This window comes from Globicephala melas, chromosome 16 (genome assembly GCF_963455315.2).
Source record: "Globicephala melas chromosome 16, mGloMel1.2, whole genome shotgun sequence".
Lineage (NCBI taxonomy): Eukaryota > Metazoa > Chordata > Mammalia > Artiodactyla > Delphinidae > Globicephala > Globicephala melas.
In genome coordinates, this window is record NC_083329.1 from 77652532 (window position 1) to 77677103 (window position 24572).

The 24572-nt window shown below is 37.4% G+C and overlaps 1 protein-coding gene across 1 annotated transcript in view; it reads left to right on the forward strand.

The window, feature by feature from the left end:
• LYST (lysosomal trafficking regulator) overlaps positions 1–24572 on the forward strand; it is a 176714-nt gene that overhangs the window by 36648 nt on the left and 115494 nt on the right. The window contains exons 4-11 of the mRNA XM_060286129.2: positions 6064–6154; positions 7901–9980; positions 11386–12409; positions 14177–14338; positions 15831–15987; positions 18114–18340; positions 18846–18912; positions 22704–22813. Of these exons, the coding sequence (XP_060142112.1) occupies positions 6064–6154; positions 7901–9980; positions 11386–12409; positions 14177–14338; positions 15831–15987; positions 18114–18340; positions 18846–18912; positions 22704–22813 (3918 nt within the window). The remainder of the gene's footprint in view (positions 1–6063; positions 6155–7900; positions 9981–11385; positions 12410–14176; positions 14339–15830; positions 15988–18113; positions 18341–18845; positions 18913–22703; positions 22814–24572) is intronic.

Genomic DNA, 24572 nt, shown 5'->3' on the forward strand with positions numbered 1-24572 from the left:
AGGGGTTCCCTAGTCTCTGGTTCTCCAGGGCTCTCGGCTCCACCCTCTGAGATGTCCTCTCTTTTCCAGAATACATAGCCCATAATTTCAGCTTTCTCATTCTGCCTCCTGCCTGTAAAAAAGTGGGCACCCAGAAGTCTCATCATTTTAATCTGTCTCTGCCCCTTTTAGTCCAAGCTGTGTATTTTTTAGTAATACAACTTCTTTAAAAATATTGTGAGTTTCTTCTGAACCTTAGTGGAGTTCAGTCCATGCCCCCAAAGCCAAGTCTATAATTGTTTTTGATACAGGCCTCTCTCTACCTTGGGCATGTAAGGCTTGTGTGGAACAACGCACTCAAGATTCTTAGTAGTACTTTTGTCTAGCTAATAGGGTCTACTAGGTACCACCTTAAGTTTTCCTGGAGTCTTAACTAAGAGTATTGCAGCCATTTAATAACCTTTTTTTTTTTTTTTTTTTTTTTGCGGTACGCGGGCCTCTCACTGCTGTGGCCTCTCCCATTGCGGAGCACAGGCTCAGCGGCCATGGCTCATGGGCCCAGCCGCTCTGCGGCATGTGGGATCCTCCCGGACTGGGGCACGAACCCGTGTCCCCTGCATCGGCAGGCGGACTCTCAACCACTGTGCCACCAGGGAAGCCCTAATAACCATTTTTGATGGGAGAGGAGGAGGACAGGGAACGGGGGCTGGTTGGGTGAACTATGGCCTACAGGCCAAATCCTGCTGTCAGTGATCTGTTTGTGAGCAGCACACAAGCTAAGAAGAGTTGGTGTTTTTAAAGCATTGGTGAAAGAAACAAGAATATGCAACACAGATCATATATGACTCACAAAGCCTAAAATATTTACATTCTGGCCCTTTACAAAGTGAGTTTGCAACTCCTGGTCTAATGCAAGAAAAACTATTAGCATGATGTTTGACATCATGGGAGAAACAGTACATACAATTATCCTGAGACATCAGAATAACATTTGACAGAATTCATCTCTTCTTGACAAAAACTCTAAAAATAAATTAATAGAGGGTTTTGTATACAAAGAGTAGAAAAACCAAAAAAAAATTATTTTATTGAAGTATAGTTGATTTACAATGTTGTGTTAACTTCTGCTGTACAGCAAAGTGATTCAGTTATACATATATACATTCCTTTTCATATTCTTTTCCATTATGATTTATCATATGATATTGAATATAGTTTCCTGGGCTATACAGTAGGACCTTGTTGTTCATCCGTTCTATGTATAATAGTTTGCATCTGCTAACCCCAAACTCCCAATCTATCCCTTCCCCACCGCCTCTCCCCCTTGGCAACCACAAGTCTGTTCTCTATGTCTGTGACTCTGTTTCTGTTTCATAGATAAGTTCATTTATGTCCTATTTTAGATTCCACATGTAAGTGATATCCTGTGGTATTTGTCTTTCCCTTTCTGACTTACTTCACTTAGTATGATCATCTCTAGGTCCATCCATCTTGCTGCAAATGACATTATTTCATTCTTTTTGGCTGAGTAGTATTCCATTGTATATATATGTACGACATCTTCTTTATCCATTCATCTGTCCATAGGCATTTAGGTTGTTTCCATGTCTTGGCTGTTGTGAATAGTGCTGCTGTGAACATAGGGGTGCATGTATCTTTTTGAATTATAGTTTTATCCGGATATATACCCAGGAATAGGATTGCTGGATCATATGGCAACTCTATTTTTAGTTTCTTGACAAGCCTCCATACTGTTCTCCATAGTGGCTGTATCAATTCACATTCCCACCAACAGTGAAGGAGGGTTCCCTTTTCTCCACACCCTCTCCAGCATTTATTGTTTGTAGATTTTTTGATGATGCCCATTCTGACTGGTGTGAGGTGATACCTCATTGTAGTTTTAATTTGCATTTCTCTAATGATTAGTGATGTTGAGCATCTTTCATGTGCCTGTGGGCCATCTGTATGTCTTCTTTGGAGAAATGTCTGTTTAGGTCTTCTGCCCATTTTTCGATTGGGTTGTTTTTTTGTTGTTGAGTTGTATGAGCTGTTTGTATAGAAAAACCAAAATTATTTTTAATTCTTCAGATTGGCAGAAGCTTTGTAATAGAACCAATATAAGAATAACTCTTTATTACTATTCTGTTTAACATCATGTTTTAAAAACATTCGATGGTAAAGTGGCGTATGAAAGTAATGACAGCTTAATGTGAGAAAGATGGAGAAATAAAAATTTTTAAAGTGATGTGTACAGAAAAATCCAAAAGATCATCCGAAAACTGTTCAGCAAAGTTATGGAATATAAGTCAAATATATTGTTTCCTTTAACTAAAGCTGTATAGCTAGGAAATTTTAAAAAGATTCTGTTTACAGTACTATTGAAGATATGTTCACATATGTGTGTATAGATATATGTATTTTAGAAATAATTATAAAATTCTGATAGAAGAAATAAAGGGCTTAAATAAATAGCACTTAGGACTTCCCTGGTGGTCCAGTGGTTAAGACTCCGTGCTTCCTCTGCAGGGGGTGCAGGTTCAATCCCTGGTTGGGGAACTAAGATCCTGCATGCTGTGCAGCACAGCCAAAATGAATGAATGAATGAATAAATGAATAAATAAATAACACATATTTCTGCTATGTCTGGAGCATTAAATTTAATTAGCACGCCAAAATTTAAAGTAATACCATTAATACCAATTAAAATAACTTCATTCCATGTTCCTTAGCATGTCATCCTGAGGTCCTTGATCTGGTGCTCACCTGCCTGTGTAGCTTCCTAAACATCACCTCTGGTTTGGGATCTCAACCTTTCCCCCCAGTAAACTTGCCCTTTCTCTCCCATCCTGCCACCACTATTTCTGAATGGTTAGGATAGGTACTTAATATAAAATCCAGTCAAAGCAATAGAATTGTGAAAGGGATGGTGCCTGGCACCTGGTAGGTACTTACAATATGCTTCTTACTACCTGGATGAGAGTGATTTCACTGTTTATTATTGGTATGGGGAATTTAAAAATGTATGACACAGTCATTTTCCCTGCACAGGGGGAAATATAAAAGTGTAAGTATTAAATGAGGAGTCGTATGCTTTCTGTAGATTGGACAGTCTAGGAATAGCCAGGGAATGGATCTGTTTGTGTCACGTACTGCCTAATTTGGCATATTGAGCCCTGAGCTAAGTGGGAAGGAGTGAGAGAAGTTCCAGGCCATGTGTTGCAGAGGCCAGGGGCAGGAATGCCAGCTCACACAGCAGTGGTGATTTGCCAGTGTACTGTGGGGAAACAAGGGCTGAATTATAAGGGCAGCATGTCTATAGCACTTCTTCACACACCCTTGAGGTTTCACCAAGCTCTGTTAGAAAGTTATTAGTTCATCTGCTGAAGATAAAGACTCAGCTTAGGAGGACTCTGCAGGAATGACTTGCCCGAAGTTGGTTTACACTTTTTTTTAAAGACTATATCTTTTGCTGGCATCTTAAAAAATGTTGAGATACATACAGAGTACAAGCTATACGTGTGAATGTTATATAGACATCTTTAGTCTTATTAATTCTGAAGTAAAGCACATAAAAATGGGGCCCTTTGATATAATTTTTACTTCACATCCAGAATTCAAAGTCATTCATGCAGGTAATGTTTATGGATATCTGACTATGTACTAGGCATCGAGTGGCAGAAAAGGGAGGTGATTGCTAAGGACTGGAGCCTGAGCCCTGGAGTTCATGCTCTGAGAGAGGCCTGGGAAGTGTGTTTGGAAAAGTTTCCCATCGTATTTAGAGATAAATCCAGACTCCTTCACATGACCCCCAAGGCCACGTTGGATCTGGCACTGTCCGCCTCGCTGACCTTCCAGGCTTATCTCCTAGCGCCCTCCCCCATGCTATGCTTCAGCCACACTGGACTGCCTGCTGTTCTATGGAAAAGTCAAATCCATTCCCAACCCTTTATATACTTCCTGTGAGCCCTTTGCTTCCCTGTCTTTGCATGGATTCTTCCTTCTCATCAGTTAAGTAGCTGCTCAAGTGGCCCATCCTGACTGGCCAGTTTAAATGTTCCCCTTTCCATCACGCTGTCTTCCCTCTCCTGTTTAATTTTCTCCGTTGCACAGCATTCTGTCTGGAATTTTCTTATCTGTGCCCATTATTTTCTGTCTCCCTTGCTAGAGTGTCAGCTTTGTAAGGATGTGAGTATCGTCTTCCTTGTTCACCACTACATCCAAAGCGTCTGGCACATAGTAGGGGCTCAATAAGTATTTGTTGAATGAATGAAAGAGGAAAATGGGCATTCAGACATTAACCGTTCAGCAAGTTGGTTGCTGTACTAAATTAGAGGCATGAAACCCAGCTTGACCTAGGGGGGATTAGAGAAGTCTCCCCATAGAGGAATTAAGACCTGAAGAATGAGTTGACATTTGGCAGATGGGAGGATGGTGAGAGAATTTCAAGAGCAGTGTATGTGAGGAAGATGTTTGCAAAGACCAGTGGTGTTCAGGAAACCCTTAATAGCTGGACATGTGAGGAAGGGTCAGATGTGGTGATGTGAGCTACAACTGGACAAGTCAGTAGGAATCGTGTCATGAAAGGTCTTCCAAGCCTGAGAAGGAGTTTAAATTTTACTTTTGCAGAATTTTGAGGCTTTTCATAACCAGGACACTAGAAAGTGATAGTCTGAATCTATGTCTCTGCTTTCTCATTCCCTTCGACTCTTCAGCCTATTGTAATCTGACTTGCACCCTCATCACTCCGTTAAAACTTTGCTTGTTAAGGTCACCAGTGACCCTCTACTTGCTAAATACTTTCCTGCCATCATCTTACACAATTAAAGAACAGCAGCTCTTGACCTGGTTGACCTTTCTTTCCTGAACTGCTCTCTTCCCTTGATATTTCTTGTTCTGCTTCTCTTTGGGGGAAGAAAATACTTCTCAGTCTCCTTTGCAGGCTGCTCTTCAGGTCCACCATCCACAGTTCTTTCAATGTTGTTCTCCAGAGCTCCATTCTGGGTAGAATTCTCTTGTCTTCCTGATACTCTCCCTAGGAAATCTCACCCATGTCCTTAACCTCTGCCCTGATGACTCCCACAGGTAGTCAACTGCAAGTCATTTCAGTTCTCCCTTACAGTTTCTCAAGTATGTCTCCTCCTTTTCAATTTTACTATCCGAGGGCTTCAGATCATTATTATCTCTCATCTGTATTGTTTCCCTGTCTCTGACACTGATCAATCCCTTCCCCTCCCTGCCAATTCCATCCTCTATGTAGTGGCAAATCTGATTGTATCACCCTGACCCCCTCCCCACTGATTGATGTGAGGAATTTAAACTTGAGTTGTCATTAATTCCTTGACCACCCATGTCCCAACGTTTCCAGGTCTAGCACCTCCACACCTCTAACTGATAATGATTGCTCCTTTTTCTTAACTCCTAAACTGAATGCCTATACCACACCTGGGTATGTACACATACTACATGCCTTCTGTTCTTTAACTGTTTTGTGTATATGTATTCTGTGGACCAAATGAGGGGACCTTCTGCAGGGCTTGGACCATATCCTCCAGAAAGGGTAAGACAGTAAATGCTGTGGACCTAGTGTGCAATCAATAAATATTTATTGGATGACCTTCACTAATACATCTTTCTCTCTTTAGATATATTATTTTATTAATAATGTCAGTTTCTCTTTTTAAAATTGCGTTCTCTGAGTTTTAAATTTAACTGCATGAAGACTTTCTTTTCTAGTAACTTACATTATTGGTTTGCTAATTAATAGGGCTTAACTTTTCATTTGCACCTAGCAAATTTTTTTTTCATAGGTAAGGAATTCTTACAATGTGCATGGTGGTAATAACAGCTAGTTTTGGAAAAATCAGCAAGAATGTGCTAAATACCGTCAAATACTCTTACATTCTTCTGTCATTGGCAGGGTTTATAAGTTGCAAAGTATTGCAGCTTTAATTGGATTTAAAATAGGTTAACTTGATTCTTCCTTCTCAAGAAAAAGGATTTTTGGGTTCAATTTAAGACAGAATATTAGGAATTAATGTATTTCATGACCTTGGAACATGAAGGATTCTTTTATTTCTAATACAGGCATTGACATGTAGAGAAGAACTCCTTACCCTTCTTCTGTCACTCCTTCCACTGGTATGGAAGATACCTGTTCAACTAGAAAAGGCAACAGGTATGTTTCTTTTCTTTATCATATTACCTGTGTTACCACAATTCCACTGGGGAAAAAAGTTCCATTGAAAAGTTACTTCTGCTGTAACGGTTGATACGGCTCAAAATCAGAACGGTATATATTAGTATGATACTTAATATGAAAAATTCTTTAGGCAAATAATTTTTATTTCTTTTAATAATACAGAAACCATGGTCCTTCTTAGGGGATTCCTTGAATGTAATGATGATTAGAAAATAGATGAAGAAGCAGAACACTCAGCAAAAGGAGTAAATACGGATGTGTAGCCTAGTATTTGAGAAATGGAGAGTGAAAAGTTTGAAGAAGGAAATTAAAGATTCTTTGCTTCTTTTAAAGGCTGCTTTCCATTACCAGTACTCCGTCAATGACTTTTGCAGTTTAGTTTTTCTAGTGTTGCTTTTAAACGATAAATTTGAAGTAATATTTCGTCAGGACTTGGTAGAATTATTACCCTTACTTTACATACTTTTATACTTTTACATACTTTACATACTTTTACACTTACATACTTTGAATTTCTGATTCAGAAAAAATAAAAATATGTGTATACATATCATATTAAGTATATGAAACTTAGTTTAAATGTTTCAGTGGAGGGGTTAACAGTTTTCCCCCTTGACCACTTCTGGAATATGCGAATTGTGAGATGCTTAAGGATATCTCAGGTTGAAAAAAAAAAAGAAAAATCTCCTGAATTGTATTTTAATACCATGTATGCATTTTTAGTGTATTTCTGATACGGAGCTCTCTTTTAGGGAGTTACCTGAGTTCTTGTAATATTGTTATCCTACATATTTGTTGATTCACTGATTCTGCTCTTGTTTTCTTCTTAATTTATAGAATTCACAAATTGTTAATCACTTAAGAAATCTAATTTGTGTCCTTTTGGGGAAGTTGTCTTCATTGCCTGCATCTTTTGCATACATGGAATTTGTCAGACTCCTTTTAATCTCCCTTAATTAAAGCACAAGTCTTTTATTTACAGATTTTTTAATTTATTCATTCTGAATTGTAACTGTATCTTTGTATAGATCTTATTACGTGTTATTGCAAAGGGAAAGACCAATTTCATTATCTTTTTAATTAGTATGGAAAATTTATTCATTTCCCTAAGAGATAGGTGTTGAGTGGTGACCACATGGCAGCCCTAGGTTCTAGGCACTGAGGATGAAACAGGAATGCCTGTACCTGTGCCTAGTTCAGTGCGTAGCACATGCCGTAGATATTGTGAATGAATAACTCTTTTAACCTCAGTCTTGGAGAACATTTGGTATCTACTGTATGATTTGAAAATAATTTTAGAAAATCTTAAAGTTTCTAAGTTATATCAGGGCTATAAACTAAATACTGTTTTGAGAATATAATACACCCCTGTGTCTTAATTAATGGCATTATCGGAGGAGATTTGTAAAATGGTAGGAATAGTAGCGCTAAATACCAGTATTACTTTCCTAACACTGTTCTCCTTGTTTTCAGAATCAATTTGTATCCTTTGAACCAGTGCCACCTGGTACTTAACATGAGCGGGATAAGGAAGTGAAGTGATAAGGGGAGGAAGGGGAGTAGAGACATAACAAAAGGCTAAAGGAAATCAGCCCCATGATAAAAATATACTGAGGATAAACTCCTAAAGTGAATGATAAGTAAGAGGGTAATCACCTATGCAAACTGAGTTTTAAAACATATTAAGGTATTCTAAATTTTCTTCTTTCTTCATATTGTTAGATTTTAATCTACCGTTCTCAGCTGATATAATCCTGACCAAAGAAAAGAACTCAAGTTCTCAAAGATCTACTCAGGAAAAATTATATTTAGAAGGAAGTGCCCCAGCCGGTCAGGTTTCTGCAAAAATAAATGTTTTTCAACAAAGCAGACGACAGCGTAAAACTACCCATCGCTATTCTGTAAGAGATGCAAGAAAGACGCAGCTCTCCACCTCAGATTCAGAAGTCAATTCAGATGACAAAAGTATAGTAATGACTAAGCATAGAAGGTCCCATCCGCTGCAGCATTTTGTAACACAGTCTCCTAAAGAAGACCACCTTACAGCTAAGCTTGACCACTTATCAACCAAAGAACAGACCCCTCCTGATACCATGGCTTTGGAAAATTCCAGAGAGAAGATTCCAAGACAGGAGTCAAACACTGACATTTTAAGTGAGCCAGTGGCCTTGTCTATCATCAGTCACATGAACAATTCTCCATTTGACTTATGTCATGTTCTGTTATCTTTATTAGAGAAAGTTTGTAAGTTTGACATTACCTTGAATCATAATTCTGCTCTAGCTGCCAGTGTAGTGCCCACACTGACTGAGTTCCTAGCGGGTTTTGGGGACTGCTGTAATCTCAGCGACAATTTGGAGAGTCGGATGGTTTCTGCAGGTTGGACTGAAGAACCAGTGGCTTTGATTCAACGGATGCTTTTTCGAACAGTGTTGCATCTTATGTCAGTAGATATTAGTATGGCAGAGATGATGCCAGAAAGTCTTAGAAAAAATTTAACGGAATTGCTTAGAGCAGCTTTAAAAATTAGAACTTGCCTAGAAAAGCAGCCCGACCCTTTTGCACCAAGACAAAAGAAAACACTACAAGAGGTTCAGGAAGATTTTGTGTTTTCCAAGTATCGCCATAGAGCGCTTCTTTTACCTGAGCTCCTAGAGGGAGTTTTACAGATCCTGATCTGTTGTCTTCAAAGTGCAGCTTCAAATCCTTTCTTCTTCAGTCAAGCCATGGATCTGGTTCAAGAATTCATTCAGCATCATGGATTTCATTTACTTGAAACAGCAGTTCTTCAAATGGAGTGGCTGGTTGTAAGAGATGGGGTTCCTCCTGAGGCCTCAGAACATTTGAAAGCCCTCATCAATAGTGTGATGAAAATAATGAGCACTGTCAAAAAAGTGAAATCAGAGCAACTTCATCATTCAATGTGTACAAGAAAAAGGCACAGACGGTGTGAATATTCCCACCTCATGCATCACCACAGAGATCTCTCAGGTCTGCTGGTTTCGGCTTTTAAAAACCAAGTTTCCAAAAACCCATTTGAAGAGACGGCAGATGGAGACGTGTATTACCCCGAGCGGTGCTGTTGCATTGCAGTGTGTGCTCACCAGTGTTTACGCTTACTGCAGCAGGCTTCCTTGAGCAGCACGTGCGTCCAGATTCTCTCGGGTGTTCAGAACATCGGCATATGCTGTTGCATGGATCCCAAATCTGTGATCATCCCTTTGCTCTATGCTTTTAAATCGCCAGCCCTGAAAAACTGTCGGCAGCATATATTAAATATTCTTAACAAACTTATTTTGGATCAGTTAGGAGGAGCCGAGATACCACAAAAAACTAAGAAAGCAGCTTGCAATATTTGTACCGTTGACTCAGATCAACTAGCCAAATTAGAAGAGACCCTGCAGGGAAACGCATGCGATGCTGAACCTTCCTCAGGTTTATCCAGTCCTTCTTACAGATTTCAAGGGATCCTGCCCAGCAGTGGATCTGAAGACCTGTTGTGGAAATGGGATGCCTTAGAGGCTTATCAGAGTTTTGTTTTTGAAGAAGACAGATTATGTAGTGTGCAGATTGCAAGTCACATTTCCAGTTTAATCCAGAAAGGCAATATTGTTGTTCAGTGGAAATTGTATAACTACATATTTAATCCTGTGCTCCAAAGAGGAGTTGAATTAGCACATCATTGTCAACAGCTCGACATTACTTCAGCTCAGACTCATGTATGTAGCCATCATGACCAGTGTTTGCCCCAGGAAGCGGTTCAGATTTATTTAAAAACTCTGCCTACCCTGCTTAAATCAAGGTTCGTGTGTGTGTGTGTGTGTGTGTGTGTGTGTGTGTGTGTGTGTGTAGATATTTTTTTCTCATTGTATGCTTTTGAATATCTTTATTATTTTTTTTTCTAGGATTTAATTTTTAGTTTAACAACTACCAAAAAATTCCCATCCCATGTCAGATTTTTCTTTTTAATATTTATGTATTTGTTCATTTGTTTGTTTTTACTGGGGTGGTCATAGAGAAGAGGATAGAGCCATTGATTTTAATTTCTCTGAAAAAGAAAAAGTAAAGTTTTAAATATATTTCTGAGAAAAAAATGGACATAACACAAGTATCCAACAGCAGGGGCAAGGTTAAATTAATTATTTTATATTTTGTTGATGTACTATTATTAGCCATTAAAAAATAATGTTTAAAAGGATCATGTTGGGACATGAAAAAATACTTATAATATTTTATCAATAAAATAAAAATATCATCCACTTATTTACAACTAGGTAAAATATGCATATACATAAAATGATAATTATTTATGGAGGGAGTGAAATTAAGGGAATTATTATTTTTTAAATACCATGTCTACATTTATTGCCTAAGCAATATATGTGGAAAATACCATTAAGCAAAAAGGAGAAAATTAAAATTAATTTAGAATCCCATCGATGAGTTTTGCAGATTTTGTGATTATCAACTCTGATACTTAAAAAATAGTTTTATAAATAAAGCTTGCTTCTGATGGGTAGTTTGGCCTTTCAAATTAATGCATACACCATTTAAAAAACATAATAAAATACAACCCATCTGTGATCATTCATTATCTTTACAATCATTTTTTAAAAAATTCCTGACATTCTGACATTGTTTAAATAGAACTGACTTTGCTTTGAAAGGTTTTAACTCCTTGGCATATTTGTGGCCAGTGATCCAGATCCGTGAGTCTTACCTGAGACAGAGCTGAAAAACTTCAGATCTGCAGTTTGCTTCTTTCCCTGTGTGACATACAGATTTAAAACAAACAAAAGTCCTGGGTGATCCATCAGGCAGACAAACAGATGGACACACAAATGCCTCCGGGCTTCCGGAGTGTCCATCTCAAATGTGATGGTGGCTGTGGCACTGAGAATTGATAGAGAACTTTGCCATTTGGAGAAAAATATGCTTTGTTTAACTTAACTTGAGATGTGTTGCTTCGTTTAACTTGAGATTCGTTGTAATCTGTTCTTTTCAAATGCTGCTGGAGTGTTTGAAGAAGGATGTAAAAGTAACTAGAAAGCCACTTAAGATCCTGGTCATATCTGAGGACTTCAGCCAGATAATTGATGAGTTGAAATAGGTAGTGTTTAGCAATGGCATATTTAAATAGTATATGTACCTACTTATAAATGATGTTGCTATATGTAAAAGCTCTTGTATTTTTTTTTCTCTCACAGGGTAATAAGAGATTTGTTTTTAAGTTGTAATGGAGTGAACCAAATAATTGAATTAAATTACTTAGATGGTATTCGAAATCACTCGCTAAAAGCATTTGAAACTCTGATAATCAGCCTAGGGCAACAACAGAAAGATTCTTCAATTCCAGGTATTGATGGGACAGACCTTGAACAGAAGGAGCTGTCATCTTTAAATGTCAGTACTTTGTACAACCAGCAAGCTTATTCAGATTCTCAGAGTCTTAGCAAATTTTATGCCCGCCTCAAAGATGCTTATCCAAAGAAACGGAAGTCTGTCACCCAGGATGTTTATATCAACACAATAAACCTCTTCCTCTGTGTGGCGTTCTTGTGCGTAAGTAAAGAAGCAGAATCTGATAGAGAGTCAGCCAATGACTCAGAAGATACTTCTGGCTACGACAGTACAGCGAGCGAGCCTTTGCAACACATGCTGCCATGTTTCTCTCTCGAGAGCCTCGTCCTGCCCTCTCCCAAACACATGCACCAAGCAGCAGACATTTGGTCAATGTGTCATGGGATCTACATGTTGAGTCCAGTTTTCCAGAAACAGTTTTATAGGCTTGGTGGTTTCCGAGTATGCCATAAATTAATATTTATGATAATACAGGAACTATTCAGAAGTCCTGAAGAGGAGCACGGGAGAAAGGAGGGAGATATCAATGTAGAGGAAAACCAAGATTTACACAGACCTTCTCAATCTGAGGTCACTGTGAAGGAAGATTTATTATCTTTGACTGTGAAAAGTGACCCCACACCTTCAGAACTGGGTAGTCTGAAAAAGAGTGCTGACAGTTTAGGTAGATTGGAGTCACAGCCTATTTCTTCCATGAATGTGGAACATATTCCAGCCGCGGAAGCTGCTCCCGAGGAAGCAAAAGTATTTACGAATCGAGAAAGCGAGACCTCACTTCAGGGCATACGACTTTTGGAAGCCCTTTTGGCTATTTGTCTTCATGGCAGCAGAGCTAGTCAGCAGAAGATGGAATTGGAGTTACCTAATCAGGTAGTAACTTGTCCTTCCTCTAGCTATTGTGTTTTACATATACATATATTTATTTGTTTGTTTGTTTGTTTAAAGTTCTAATGTAATACTATTGTCATTTTGTTTTTCCAAAGATTCTAAGCTTTGAGGTGCTCCTGCATGCTTAGCACAGTACCAGGTACTGTGGCGGACACAGAGGAGTACATGAGCCTGTTTTTGCCCTCAAGAAGCTTACGTTTTAGTTTGGAATTCAGAACCCACATGTGACAAATTTACCAACTCTGAAAGGCATTAGTTACTCACTGAATGTCAGATGAGTAATAATGAGTATTGTATTTCAAAGTTCAGACTCCTCAGCCTTGTTGATTCTGTTTGGTGCCCTGCCCAGGTCCCCTACCAAGCTGATCCCCCCGTCCACCGTCTGCTGCAGATGTTGACTGCTGAGGACTCACACCTGTACGCATCTCCCAAGGAGTGCCCTTGGCCAACCTGGGGAGGGTGCTCAGAGCCGGTGCTTGATGGGAATGGCTCTGGGCGGGGGGTGTGTGTGCCAGTTTCTGTGGTGCAGCTGAGGCTCCGGAGCTTCCCTTGGAATTAGGCTGGGGCTACACAGTTATTCTGGAACTGCATCTTTGCCTGGCTTCTTCCCCCGACATATTCTGCCTCCCTCACACCTTTGCAAATTTCTCCTGAGAGCACGTCTCAGAGAAAAAGGAGTCCTCAGTTTCGGGCCTTGCTTCTAAGGACACTTCGAATATGGCAGCTCCCTTCTTTCCTTACTAACTCACCCCTAACCGTTCTGTCAGCCAGCAGGCTCTCCTGACTGCAGTCCCAGCCTCCATAATGCCTCCTGTCTAAAACATCTTGATGCCTCCACGTTGCTCACAATTAAAATAGACACTCCTTGGTATAGCACGCAGAGCCCATCACAGTCTTGCTTTCACTTCCTTGTTTAGCCTAATTTCCTGCTGTCCTTCGCCATGCTGCAATCAGCCATACTGAGCTGACAGCTTCTCGAGATGCCGTTCTTGGTCATCACTTCTGTACTTTTGTACCTGTTCTTCTGTCTGGCATATTCTCTCTCTCTGCTTCTATGCCTGCTGTCTCCAACTTGTTCTTCATTGTTCATCTAATACAGTCCTTCCTCTGGACACTTTGACAGGTCTCTCAGGCACATCCTCTCTTTTCTGTACTCAGAGAACTTTATTTATAGCTCTCGTATGGTCACCATCATATCTTGTCTGTATGTATCTGTGTCTCACATTGGACGGAGATAATTCCTTAGGGAAGAAGTCAGTTTCCTATCCATCCTTATGGCCTCATCCCCTAGTAGAGGAACGTAGGCAAGCAGTGAGAGTTCCCCTGAAGGACAGATGGGAAGGAGTAAAGAAGAGAGGAAGAGAAAAGGATTAGAACATAAGTGCTTCTTAGAGTCTGAAGGAATCTCCAAGAAGGAATTTGTAAAATCTAGAGATGGTTAATCAAACCCCTGAAGTTTTAACTAAACATTCTTTGCATGATACAATTAATTTATGGTACATTGAAATTCAAAACCAAATAAGATGAGTAAAGCATTTGATAAATTAAAATGTTGTTATTAATTGTAACAGTAGGATGTTTGTATAAGCGCTAGGTATTTACAGTCATTTTAATTTCATATCAACTGCAAATAAATGGACTAGCGTTTACTTAAGTAACTATTAATTTATCATTTGTTTTGTCACTGTTTAATTTTTTCTTAAAGCATGTTAATATTCTTAGTCTCTCTCTTTTTTCTTTTTACCTTAGAACTTGTCTGTGGAAAATATACTGCTTGAAATGAAGAGCCATCTTTCCAAGTCAAAGGTGATTGAAACAGAATTAGCAAAGCCTTTATTTGATGCCCTGCTTCGAGTTGCACTGGGGAATCATTCAGCAGATTTTGAACACGATGATGCTATGACTGAGAAGGTATGAATAACTGACAGTTGTGTTGTTTGGGTGTGACTGGCAGAGGCAGAAGCGTGTGGGATGGGAGTAAGACACCAACGAATGTGGTTAGGACATATGGGCCAGGATTTGGTCATGTGAGTTCGATGGGCCGTGTCGCCGTCACGTGGGGTGGATTGTATTTAGTCAGTGCCGTATCTCATAAAAAACAGGAGAGCAGTATGACATGCTTTTCTTCATCTAATCTGGAGATTTTCTGAGAATTACTTCTAGTTAGGTGGAAAGGTATTATTTGATAAGTCTTACGTATAAACTGATAGTTTATTAAATAACAATTCAGGGATGGCAGTGACGCAGCTGTCTTATTTGATCCTATATTGGTGCAGCTAATATTTCCAGAACTCTCTTCTCACTTTAATTTTAAATCACTCAGCATTAAAAATGACTAGTACTTGCATAGAAAATAGCAGTCATAGTTTTTTAGTTGTTCTGTTAACATTGTTTTCTAAAAGAACTATTTTAATTTTTTTCCCTGAAACTCGGATACATATTTAGTTAACTTCCCTCTCCTTTCATGTTTCTTTACCTTTAGTTAATTGTCACCTCTCCTTTATCCTTATGTAACTTCTTTTTAAATTCCTTGGTCTGGACATACATTGGCATCTTATAATCTTCTGCCATAATATTTTATGTTACTGTTTGTCATAAGTTAAAAACTTAACTGAAATAACTACTAATGCCTTCATCATATTACTGAAGCAGTTGATTAACTGGAAGATGTTAAAATACCTACCTAAAATGTCAAAATACCTAGGTGGGTTAAAATACCTACCTACTTATTAAAAAATAAGTTTACTTTACCTTTTATTACTGTTGCAATGATAAAATACTCTGAGCTTCTTCAAGTGTGTTTTCTAAAATGAAGATAATAGTAGCATTTTTATAAGAGAAGGAAAATTTCATGCCACTAGATATTGCACAGGGAGTTAATGCTGGAACTCTTGATTTCTGAGATGCTTGTATATAGACAACTGTATTCTGAAATCTTAAAATTAATTTCCTTGAAAATTTTTCATCTCTTCTCTGGTTATCTAATTTATGAAACACTTTATTTATAAAAATCCTATGAAAAAATCTTTTCCATGAACAAATATGTAAAAATAATACATATTTATTCACATGAAGTTGTAAGAAGTACAACTTAATTCTACCTCATTGTGGTTTTTAGTCATTTCTTATCATATAACTAGAATGAAATTTCTTAGACTTATTTTTCAGTAAAACTGAAATGACCTATAGCTTAATCTTTTAGGACAGCTATTTTTTGAGGTGTTAATCAAGAAAATTATTCTGTGTGAATTTCATAATGTGTAATGGTTAATATTGATTCCTAAGACTTTTTTCTTAAAATACCGAAGCTGTCCTTAAAATAACTTTTGAGTAGTAAATACCTTATTTATGAAAAATGAACAAACATTACAGCTTTTGCCTTTTAATTACACTGATCTTATAGAGTCATCAGTCTGAAGAAGAATTGTCGTCCCAACCTGGTGATTTTTCAGAAGAAGCTGAGGATTCTCAGTGTTGCAGTATTAAACTTTTGGTTGAAGAAGAAGGTTATGAAGCAGATACTGAAAGCAATCCTGAGGACAGTGAAACCTGGGATGATGGTAAAATATCACTGAAGGACTTGTGATTGGATTTGAAGTCAGATTATTAATTAGCAAATGGTTCATAATAATATCACTTTAGAATTTTGTATGGCCTTACATCGTATTGCCTTACATTTAAAAAGTGCATTGCATCATCATTTCATTTGCTCTTGACAACAAATTCTGGCATTCTTGTAAGCAGTTTAAAACAATGAGATATATTTTGTTATCACAAACATTGACCGCGTGCCTAAGAATACAGGGTAGAGGAAGTCCCTGCTTTCATATATATTCTAGCGGAAAAGGCAAACAATAAGTATCAGAAATAAGCAGTATGAAGAAATAAAACAGGGTGATGTGATAGTGATTGGGTGGTCGGAGAAGGCGTCTCTGAAGATGTGTTTACGTTGAGGCCTAAATACAAAAGATCTATGCAGCAAACATTGACAGGAAGAGCATTGCAGGGAGTTTGTTATAAAGCTTAAATAATATAAGGAATGCAGACATCTCTTTGTGGCCTCCAGGGATGCTGCAGCATAGATTTCTTCTTAGCTCACCACAGCCCAGCTTGTTTAGGATGGAACGACATTGCATATGGTCCTTTGTTTCCAGGCCTAAAACTTGGGTAGAATGGAAAATATGGAGATTTCTGGGAAGGCTCCATCTTTAAATCTGCTGATCTAGTGACTCTGCCAGTACTGTTAGTCTTCACTAAGTTTGCAGTGGTTTATCCTCCTCAAAGTCTATTTTCTCTTTCCCACTGAGCGAATGGGAATAATCACTGATGTCCTACTGGAAGGGCTTGATGGGCCCATAGCAGGTATTTTTTGTTTCTTTGTTTTTTTACCATAAAGAGAGTGAAAAGAACAAAGGAACAGCCACGAATTGAAAGCCACACACATATATATGTAGTCATGTAGCTTACTTGATTCATTAAACTACTTTAATACGTTCTTTCCAGTTTTATTGAGAAATAATTGACACACATCACTGTGTAAGTTTAAGGTGGTTGGATTGACACACTGTGGAATGATTACCACAGTAGGTTTAGTTAGCATTCATCATCTCATATAGATACAATAAAAAGAAAAGAAATAAACATTTCTCCTTGCGATGAGAACTCTTAGAATCTACTCTCTTAACTTTCCTATATATCATACAGCAATGGTGACTATAGTCATCATGTTGTACGTTATATCCCTAGTACTTATTTATCTTATAACTGGAAGTTTGTACCTTTTAACCACCTTCTTCCACTTCTCCCTCCCCCCCACCTCCTGAGCAGGTGCTTTTGAAAAAATACTGGTTTAATAGTGTTAGTTTTTTTTGTTTGTTTGTTTGGCCACACTGTGTGGCATGCGCGATCTTAGTTCCCTGACCAGGGATCTAACCTGCGCTCCCTGCAATGGAAGCACGACGTCTTAACCGCTGGACTGCCAGGGAAGTCCCAACAGTGTTAGTTTTATCAGAGTACAGACATGATTTTATAATGATAGATTTCCTCCTTTTTGTAAGTTTGCTAAATAGACCTTAATTTAAAGAATTTTTGTCTAGGTAGAAATTTATACATTTCTTACCTATATGAACTCTTTAAAAGAGTACAGCAGTTTCTTTAAAGAGCATAACAGTTAAAATTTCCAAAATGTAATATTCATTGAAAGTACTTGAAATTGAAATTCATTGAAAGTCTGTCTGTTTCTCACTTATGAAGAAGACACAGTATAAAATTCATCCAACCAATAGCCAGACCTACTGTTTTCACAGAGTTATGGGCAAACAAATGAACTACCCTGTGATTTAGGTATTTTGGCATCAGAAAGTTTGGGATAGCATTTTGTTCCAGTTGTGTCAAAGGAGTGTGTTAAACCTCTGTCACAGGTCTGTAAAAATTACAGTTGATAATATTCGTGGTTCTAGTGAAGATCAAAATTACTTTTAAGGCTACTCATTTATCTTCAAAATATCCATATGATTTGAGTTTGCAGGATACTTATTGTAATCAAAAGTCAAGCAGTAGCAAAAGGTTTTGTGAGCCTCTTATAAATAGCACTTGTGCCACTAGATCTCCTAAATGATGAACGAGATTTGAAATCTTTTGTCAATGTTTAGGGAATAAAAATAATCTTTTCTTTTCCCCCTTTTAGGGGTAGACTTAAAGCCTGAAGTAGAAAGTTTCAGTGCATCAAGCAGTCCAAATGACTTACTTGAAAACCTCACTCAAGGGGAAATAATTTATCCTGAGATTTGTACGCTGGAATTAAATTTGCTTTCTGCTGGTAAAGCCAAACTTGACGTGCTTTCCCACGTATTTGAGAGTTTTTTGAAAATCATCAGGCAGAAAGAAAAGAATATTTTTCTACTCATGCAACAGGTAAAAGATGTATTTAGTTAAATGTGATCAATATTTACCACACGCATGCCCCAGTTACTCATCTCTTTGTTTATATATAACCCAACTTGTCTGAAAATTGAGATGATTACTTACCTTTTATAATACCTTAATGTATGTTTTTAGTACGAGTGATATTCTAAAAATCTCCTATTTCCATAGTTCTCCAAAGTAGCATAAACATTAATGTTGTCATTGGCTAACTAATAAGAATCCTAGTATGTTTCTGAGAGTGGATAATATTTGAAAAATTGCATTTAATTTTAATATATGGTCATTGTTTTGAAAACTCAGAAAACAAAACAGCATAAAAAACAAAATGAAAATTATGTATAATCCTACACATAGCATTCTCTCCACTTATTTTAAAATACCTAGAAATGTGTATACAGTAGACTATCAAGTAATTTATTATGATATTGCAGTTGCTTCATGCTTTCATGAGGTAAGAAATTTAATTTCTTATGTTTTGTTTTTTAATCTTCAGGGAACTGTGAAAAATCTTTTAGGAGGGTTCTTGAGTATTTTAACACAGACTGATTCTGATTTTCAAGGTGCGTTGAAACTGTTTTAAACAATAGCTTTGAAATAATTTTGTTGCTATGTGAAATGAAGAGTTGACAATAATGGCTTCCATTGGCATAGTGCTGTGTGGTTTCAAAAGTAGCTTTATATGTATCATCTCTTTTGTTTCTCAGAACCATCCAATGTGGTAGACATAGTATAAGTATCTTGAGTTTATAGAGAGGAAAATCTAAATTCCAAGGGACCAAATTAGTTGTTCAGGGTCATATACATAGAAGTGGCATTGCGAGGACTGTAGCCCAGTCTAAACACTGTATTGCTGCTTTTTTTTTTTTTTTTAAAGAAGTTGTTGGGGGTAGACGTTTTTATTAATTTTATTTATTTATTTTTGCTGTATTGGGTCTTCGTTTCTGTGCGAGGGCTTTCTCTAGTTGTGGCAAGCGGGGGCCACTCTTCATCGCGGTGCGCGGGCCTCTCACTATCGCGGCCTCTCTTGTTGCGGAGCACAGGCTCCAGACGCGCAGGCTCAGTAGTTGTGGCTCACGGGCCTAGTTGCTCCGCAGCATGTGGGATCCTCCCAGACCAGGGCTCGAACCCGTGTCCACTGCATTGGCAGGCAGATTCTCAACCACTGCACTACCAGGGAAGCCCTGTATTGCTGCTTTGATCAGGTATTGCTTGAGTGCCCACTCTCTACTCTGTACTTTCACAGACATTTGACAAATTCATAATGAATACGTAATATGATTATATTATATACACTAGATAGAAACCTAGATTTTAGTTGGAGAAACCTAAATTGTAATTGGAGAATTAAGGCCAACATACACAAAATGTTAATTTGGGTTTGTCACATATTTTCTCATGATCAAATTCAAGTTATGCATTTTGGGCATGCATACCTCACAAGTGATGGCTATGCCTTTTCACAGTGCATCATATCTAGGGGTTCATGATATCTGTATCTTGTTACTGGTGATGTTGACTGATCACTTGGTTAAGGTGGTGTTTTGCCGGGTGTTTCCATTGTTACTATTTTCTCTTTATAATTAGTAAGTTTCTTATGGGGAGATAACTTAAGGCTATGGAAATATCCTTTTTTTCATCATACTTTAACCCACTCATTTTAGCATCCATTGATGACTCTTGACTGAAACAGTTAATATGGTGGTTTGCCAAATAGTAATTTTCTGTTTCCATCATTCCATCTTCATTTATTAATTGGGATTACACAGTAAGGAAAAGCCTTCCCTTCTTCCCCATCTACTTAGTGTATGGGTATATTTTTATTTATTGTGTTGGGCACTTAGTGGACTTTTTTGATCTGAAGACTTATTTCCAGCTTAGCTCTGAGAAATTCTATTCCATTATCTTTTCTAACAGCTTTACTGAGATATAACTTGTATACATGAGATATATTTGTGATATAATTGAGATATATTAATATACTATACCATTCACCCATTTGAAGTATACAGTTTAGTGTTTTTTAGTAGGTTCAGAGTTGTCCAAGTTAAAACATTTTCATCGCCTCAAGAGAAACCCCGTACCCTGTAGCAGTCACTCCCCCTTTCCCCTTCACCCTCCCCCACGCACGTGCCCCAACCCCTGGCAGTCACTAATCTATTTCCTGTCTTACAGATTTACCTATTCTAGATATTTCATGTAAATGGGGTATGTGTTTTTTTGTGACTGGTTTATTTCGCTTAGCATAATATTTTCATCTATGTTGTAGCATACATCAGTACTTCAGGTTTTTAAAAATCATTTTTTTATTTTATTTTGATTTAATGTAGATTGCTTTTTAATTTTTTTATTAATAAGCTTTATTTTTTACAACAACTTTACCTTTACAGAGAGACTGAGCAGATGGTACAGAGTACCCAGATTAACCTTAGTATATTTGCTATAATTAATGAACCTATATTGTTATATCATTATTAACTAATGTCCATAATTTATTCAGATTGCCTTAATGTGTACCTAATGTTCTTGTGTTTAAATATCTTAGCCAGGATTCACATTGCATTTAGTTGTCATACCTCCTTAGGTTCCCTCTTGGCTGTGACAATTTCTTAGACTTTCCCTGTTTAATGACCTGGAGAGTTTTGAGGAGGACTGATCATGCTGTAGAATGTCTCCCTGCTGAATTTGTCTGATGTTTTCCTCACTGTGGTATCTCACTGTGGTTTTGATTTGCATTTCCATAATGATTAGTGACGTTGATCATCTTTTCATGTACTTGTTAGCCATCTGTATGTCTTCTTTGGAGACATGTCTATTCAAATCCTTCACCCTTTTTCAAAATCAGGGTGTTTCTTTTTTTGTTGTTGAGTATTGGGAGTTCTCTGGGTACTCTGTATACTCTTCAGTTCCTATTTTTCCCCTTGGTTAGGCAACTCGGCCAGTCTGCAGACTTTTACAGTTATACCTGGTAGCCCTGATGCTAACATCCCACCATACATCTCAGCTTTTTCTTGGCAGAAGCCATTCAGTTTCTTTTGAGAAGAGTTTACAGGTTTCGGGCATAAAGGTAAAAGGTGACTTATCCGTGCTGTTTACTCGGAATCAAGGAGAGAGGTGGATGTCACAGACAGACCTTTTATTAATCCCTGTGCTTGCAACCCCGTTCTTACTTCCTCCTCAGATTTGGGACAGATCGGCTCTTCATTCCTCTGAGCCCCTTTGTAATTCAAAGAGATTCTGGGCTGCAGCTTTCTCTTTTATCTGTCTCTCCTTCCATCTTCAAGAAATATTTTTAAATCTCTCACTTGACCTGCTCCCAATGCCCACTGCCTCCCCACTTTTTTCCTGTTATGGGTTTCTTCCTTTTTGTTATTCTGAACTTTCAGTTCAGCGACTTTTCGGTGGTAGACAAAGGCATATGTATATGTATGTGTATATCTCTATTCCCCCATTTTGAACTGGAGCCTGTTAGTTTTGAACTGGAAAAAAAAATCTAAGCACATACACTTTACATTGATCATGTTATTTTCCTACTCTAAAACCTTTAACTGATTGATGTTACTTACAGGATAAAGTCCATGCTATTTTATAGTCTTGTTGCAAGTTTATTTCTAGATATGTCTACCATTACGCTACTGTATCAGTTCACTGCTTCTACAAAACATGTTGCTGAAACATAACTTCTGTTCTCAGGTTTTATATCAGAATTATTTTGTCATGTCCAAAAGGGAGATAATATTTATTTTGTAGGACTTTATTTTGGTTAGGATTGGCTGAGATAATGCATGCAAGTATACTTCGATCGCTGTAATATACGCTACAAATATTTATTTTACTCTAGACAGTTTATGAATTTGTGTATTACCAATTATATTTCATAGTAAACCCCGTGATAGAATAAAGTGTTCAAACTAATCATTTGTCATATTTTAGTGTTTTCGTAATTTTTAATACTTCCACTTTTACTTATGTCATCTAATTTTCTATTTAGAAAGTTATAATCATAAATTAAACATTTTCAACATGAGAAGGTAGCAGACTATTTTATGGTACCTAACAGCTTATTTAAGAAATACCGTATTAATTTATGCTTCTTTAAATAATACCTTTATTTTACTTTGAGCTAACCAATCTTTAAGAAAAGTGGTTTTGTTGTTGTTTGTCAGTTGGTTAGTTGGTTTGCATTTAATTGTATTGTTATTTCTTCAGCAGATTTTTGGATTATTAGAGTATTTATAATCCATTCAAGATGTGACAATAGTGTTTGATCTCTTTCAGTGAAATTGCTTATTCCGTTCTTTTAATTATTGTATATTGGCTTTAATTTTCCCCCTTCTCTCTTTCTTTAATTTAGCATGCCAGAGAGTACTGGTGGATCTTTTGGTATCTTTGATGAGTTCAAGAACATGTTCGGAAGAGCTAACCCTTCTTTTGAGAATATTTCTGGAGAAATCTCCTTGTACAGTAAATATGCTATAATTTGCCATTTTTTCACTGATAACTAATAGAATTTTTTTTTATTATTTAGAAATCACTAAGCTCTCTCTTTTGATGTGGTAATTATTATATAGTCAGCTCCATGTTATTGTGTGTGGACTTCTCGATTATTTTGTTATTTACACAGTTTTAACCATTTTGCTTCAATTTTGGCTAGCTAGACATTATCATTGGGATTGTAGTCCCTTTACCCCATTCCACCCCAAGTCTTTGTGCTTAAGAAATGCTAAATAATTTTAATTACTAAAGATAATTATAAGTAATTATAACCATTTTGAGAGTTACCCTTTTCTTTAAGAAAATTGTTACTCACTCTTCATTTATCTTCTATCACTTGTCCATTGGTGCAGCTTAGTGATTTTTAGACCGTTCTTTGCTAAGAAACCCATTTTTATAATGAAACCTTGACTAGAAGCATAAGCAAATAAAACAGAAAACTTTGGAGCTACTGTCTTTGAAGCAAGGTTGAAGGATGTTTCTGAGCCCTGCCCATTTCACCACCCCACTTGAGCTTTGTAGACCCCGAGGGAGCTCTGTGGAACACAAGGTCAAAAACCACTAGTGTAACGGAGAACAGTATGGAGGTTCCTTAAAAAACTTAAAAATAGAACTACCATACGACCCAGCAATCCCACTACTGGGCATGCACCCTGAGGAAACCATAATTCAAAAAGAGTCATGTACCACAATGTTCATTGCAGCACTATTTACAATAGCCAGGACATGGAAGCAACCTAAGTGTCCATCGACAGGTGAATGGATAAAGAAGATGTGGCACATATATACAATGGAATATTACTCAGCCATAAAAAGAAATGAAATTGAGTTATTTGTAGTGAGGTGGATGGACCTAGAGTCTGTCATACAGAGTGAAGTAAGTCAGAAAGAGAACAAATACCGTATGCTAACACATACATATGGAATCTAAAAAAAAAAAAAAAAGGTTCTGAAGCACCTAGGGGCAGGACAGGAATAAAGAAGCAGATGTAGAGAATGGACCTGAGGACATGGGGAGAGGGAAAGGTAAGCTGGGATGAAGTGAGAGAGTGGCACGGACATATATACACTACCAAATGTAAAACCAATAGCTAGTGGGAAACAGCCGCATAGCACAGGGAGATCAGCTTGGTGCTTTGTGACCACCTAGAGGGGTGGGTTAGGGAGGGTGGAAGGGAGGGAGACGCAAGAGGGAAGAGATATGGGGACATATGTATATCTGATTCACTTTGTTATACAGCAGCAACTAACACAACAGTGTAAAGCAATTATACTCCAATAAACATGTTAAAAAAACCCCACTCATGTAGACAATTGAGAACTGACTGTATATTTATGGAATGTTTCTATTCTATTTTTCTGAGTTCATTTATCATTGTAATAATCAACATTAGATGTTATTTTATGCATGGGTAGGGCATTGTACTGGGTTAATCGTTTCTATTTTTTTACTTGTCTCCTTAGTCGTTGCTTTTCCCTTTAATTAAATACTTGTTTCCTGTCATCTCTTCTGTACATTCTCTGTTTGAGTTTAACCAAAAACTTGTAATTATAAATAAACCTAAAAACCTTATTTTAGTTTACCAAACAGAGATGAAAGAAATTTTATTTGATTAGGGAAAAGACATGTAAAATAAGGTGGAAAGTAACGGAGCACTCAACTTTGTGAAGTCAGTCATGCTGTAAATGCCATTTAGAAATCTGAAGCATTTGTAAGGTCTCTGATTCT